Here is a 3,921-nt window from a genome sequence, read left to right on the forward strand (position 1 = left end):
TTTATTCAGGTACAAGCTCTTCCTCCTCTGCGAGGACAGATCTGAACCTCCCCCCCCCCCCCAATAGCTACCAATCCAAAACAGTCCAGTAGAGCCTGAACGATGGGGGTTGCCTTTGTAACCACTTCCGAGGCATATGCAAATAAGTTATGCTAATGAGCTCCTGCACCTCTTTTTCTATGAAATTACCCCGGCCCGTTGTGCTTATTATTAATAATTGCAGTTCGTTTGTATAGCACTTCTTGTATTGAAGAACACCTCTCGTTTGTCTTCAGATCATCCCTGGGAGGATAAATGGGGGGCGTGTTTCTCAACTTAATGTCACCTCTCAGTAGCCAAACGGCTATTGGAACCGGGAGGTTCCAAACCAACATGCCGTCCATTGCTCCACACTGGAGAAAGCATGAAAATGTATAAGAATCAGTGTTCCCTCTGAGTTAGTCTGAGCCAGTTCAGTTTTTTAGCCTCCGGCTCACAGATTTTTGTCTTAGCTCAGGAAGGGTGGCTCCAGCGCAAACTAGTTTATGCAGTAGCTGAATCGCTCACTGCCAACTTTAATGTCAGTGGCTCACAAAGTAGAATTTTTGCTCAAAAGACTCCACAGCTTAGAGGGAACATTGATAAGAATGTTTCGAATATGTGTTGGAGATGCGGAAAACAAAGCCAAAATTTTTCGGATACAAATACATTCATTCATCCAGATTTGAAAGATTTTATACATTTTTTCTTTTGGGACTAGTGGACAGACAGATAGAAAAAAGTCATGGGACTTTATTTTTACCTATGACAATGGCAGCGAGGCTGTTATAAGCACAAAAATGGAAAAGTCCGACATTACCACACCAAAGGAACGGTTGGTGAAGATGATGGAACTTGTAGAGATGGCTAAACTTATTTCTAGCTACATTTATTGCTATCTGGCAACCCCTTATATAGACTTTTTGCATGAAATGGAAAAAAATGAAATGATGATTTGTGGATTTGATGATGGGGGGGGGAATAAGGTAACAGAATAAAAGAGAGTTCTTTTTTGCAACCATAGAGTATAAGTGTTAAGTTTGTAACTTTACTTATATCTGTTGCAGAGAAAATTGGGAGCCACTTGATATTCTTTTGCTCCTCCTCTTTTCTAATATCTTCCTGCTTTTCTTTGCTTTCCTTGGTTTTCTTCAGCTTTGTATTTCTATTTCCTTTTTTAAAAAATATCTGCCATTAGTTTTTATCTTCCGGTTTAAAAATTCTCAATAAGAACAATTTAAAAAAAGAAGAAGAAAGAAATCGACATTTGGTCTGTTTAGTGGCTGGGGGCTTCCAGAATTCTTTCGAGGGGTGGAAACCAGAAATCCTATCACCACACACTCATGTGAAACGAGAAGTCTTTCACACCAGCAGGGGGCAGTGTGGGCATGTGGCCGGGCCTCGGCCTCTCCCGCAAGCCTTGCGGTTACGTCATGTGGACAACTCCTCCAGGGCATTGACCAGTTCAGCCTCGCAGGTATGGGAAGCTCCCTCCTCTTGCAGCTGTGGAGGCTCATCTGGAGCAGCGGGCTGCTGGGGCTGGGCTGTCGATTCCTTGGCGAGAAGGTTGTGTTTCTTCAAGAAGCAGGCTTCTTCGTAAGGGGGGTGGATGGGAGGCTGAGTGGGAGGCACGTAGGTGTATTCCTTCCCGGGCTCTAGCTGGCCAAACAGAAAAGGAAGAGACCGAAGGTGAATACTCCCCGTACCACCCCCGAACCCCCATCTCCCCAGGTGTCAGGCTCCTTCTTCACAATTAAGGGTGGCAGGCAGTGCCTTGCGACCGGCTGAAGGAGGGAGATTGGATTTATACCCTGCCCTTCAGGACCTGGAGGAATCTCAGAGCGGCTTACAATCTCCTTCCCCTCCCCACAACAGACAGCCCTGTGAGGTAGGTGGGGCTGAGAGAGCTCTTTTGGGGACTGCTCCTGAGAGAACAGAACACCTCTGAGAGAACTTGTGACTGACCCAAGGTCACACCAGCAGCTGCATATGGAGGAATGGAGAATCGAAGCCAGTTCCCTCAGATTAGAATCCATGCTCCTAACCACTACACCAGACTGGCTCTCTGAAGGGTTGTGGGGTGAGCGGCATCCTGGGAGGAAAAACTAAGAAAAACAAGGCCTCATCTACTTACAGGAAGTTCTGACCATAGAGTTTCTGGCGATTCCAAGAGCTACCCTTGTCACTCCTAGGTAGCTCTGGGAATCTCCAGGAAGTCTGTGGTCAGAACTTCCTGTAAGTAGACAAGGCCCAGGACAATTGCCCGTTTGGCTCCCATTTCTGCCTGCCAATCAGGTCAGCGCCGTTGGACAAAAGCCACAATAACTCGGAGGTCTCCCACCATAAGTGAGCAAATTGGAACCCTGCGGACAATGCAACCTCTTCGAGCTAGCAGGCCCATCCCCTCCTACAGTCTCCAGGATGCCCATTTCAACCGCTGTCGAGTTCTCCTTCCAGTAATCGTGCACGGCCTCAAAGTGGGGACTCTAATCTGGGAGAGCCGGGTTTGACTCCCCACTCCTCCACATGCAGCTGCTGGTGTGACCTTGGGTCAGTCACAAGTTCTCCCAGAGCACGTCTTCCGCAACGGCCATGGGGCAAGGAGCTGCTGGACTGCTTGCTGCTGCTCAGCAGCGCCACCAGAACAGATGGCTGGAGGCTGGTATTGCAAGCTATCGATTCAGCAAGAGCCAGATGACAAGAGAATGGCCAACAAAGCACTTGTCTTCTTTTGCCAGTCCAGGCGAGTCATTATTCTGGCGTGGGCCCTGCCCTCCACTCTGTGGCACACACGGCCTTACCTGCAGGGGATACGTCCGGTCCGAATCGTAAGCGCTCAGATCTCCGCAAGCCAAGAAGGGAACTATGACCCGATTGGGGCCCCCCAGCTGGTTAAAGTCCACATCTGTCGGGGAAGGAGACACGCTTAAGTGGCAGGCACTCCCATTATCCCTGCCATTCAGTTCTCCTAATAAATATTCCCAAACGTGTCTGCCAAACGTGTTCGACACCCCTGGGTTAGACAGTGTTATCAAGCCAACGAATATGAAATTGAGCAAACTCCGGAGGACAGGAGGGGCTGGCGTGATGTGGTCCTGGGGGTCGCAAAGAGTCGGACTCGACTGTGCGACTGAACAACAAAAGAAGAAGAAGAGATTGGATTTATACCCTGCCCTTCAGGACCTGGAGGAATCTCAGAGCGGCTTACAATCTCCTTCCCCTCCCCACAACAGACAACCCTGTGAGGTAGGTGGGGCTGAGAGAGCTCTTTTGGGGACTGCTCCTGAGAGAAGAGTTCTGAAAGAACTTGAAACTGACCCAAGGTCACATCAGCAGCTGCATGTGGAGAAGTGGGGAATCAAACCCGGTTCTCCCAGATTAGAGTCCGCACTCCTAACCACTACATCAAACTGGCTCACACTCACATTTTTTTTAGCCTCTGGCTCACACCTTCTTGTCTTAGGAAGGATGACTCCAGAGCAAGTCGCTCGCTCACAACTTTAATGCCGATCGCTCATGAGGTAGAACTTTTGCTCACAAGACTCCACAGCTTAGAGGGAGCGTCGCCAGGCAGGAGGTGATGTCAAAGACCTCGGCCTGAAACCCTGGAGAGCCGCTGCCGGTCCGAGTCGACAATACTGACGGACCGATGGTCTGATTCAGTAGAAGGCAGCTCCATGCGTTTTCACGTGTGTTCATTGCATCAGCCATTGGCAGAGCATTAACTGGGCACAGCGGTGCCCTTGTATTAGCAAGTTTGCAGTGGGAATGGCTTTCTGTTACACCGCATTTTTGTTCTTGTTCCAGCCCCACACAGCAGGCAAGGCAAGGCAAGCAAAGATCGGTTTCCCAGATCAATCTGGAAGCCAAGAGAAGAAGAGTTTGGATTTATACCCCACCCTT

The 3,921-nt window shown here is 49.1% G+C and overlaps 1 protein-coding gene across 2 annotated transcripts in view; it reads right to left on the reverse strand.

The window, feature by feature from the left end:
- Positions 1–736: 736 nt before the first annotated feature.
- The window catches only part of FTSJ1 (FtsJ RNA methyltransferase homolog 1 (E. coli)), a 22,663-nt gene continuing 19,478 nt past the window's right edge, over positions 737–3,921 (reverse strand). For both annotated transcript variants that reach the window (XM_015416617.1, XM_015416610.1), the window contains exons 10-11: positions 2,820–2,923; positions 737–1,677 (exon numbers count right to left, since the gene is read on the reverse strand). In XM_015416617.1, coding sequence (XP_015272103.1) covers positions 1,450–1,677; positions 2,820–2,923 — 332 coding nt within the window. In that variant the 3' untranslated portion in view covers positions 737–1,449. The remainder of the gene's footprint in view (positions 1,678–2,819; positions 2,924–3,921) is intronic.

The sequence above is a fragment of the Gekko japonicus genome, unplaced genomic scaffold (genome assembly GCF_001447785.1).
Source record: "Gekko japonicus isolate JY-2015 unplaced genomic scaffold, Gekko_japonicus_V1.1 scaffold2807, whole genome shotgun sequence".
Classification (NCBI taxonomy): Eukaryota; Metazoa; Chordata; class Lepidosauria; order Squamata; family Gekkonidae; genus Gekko; species Gekko japonicus.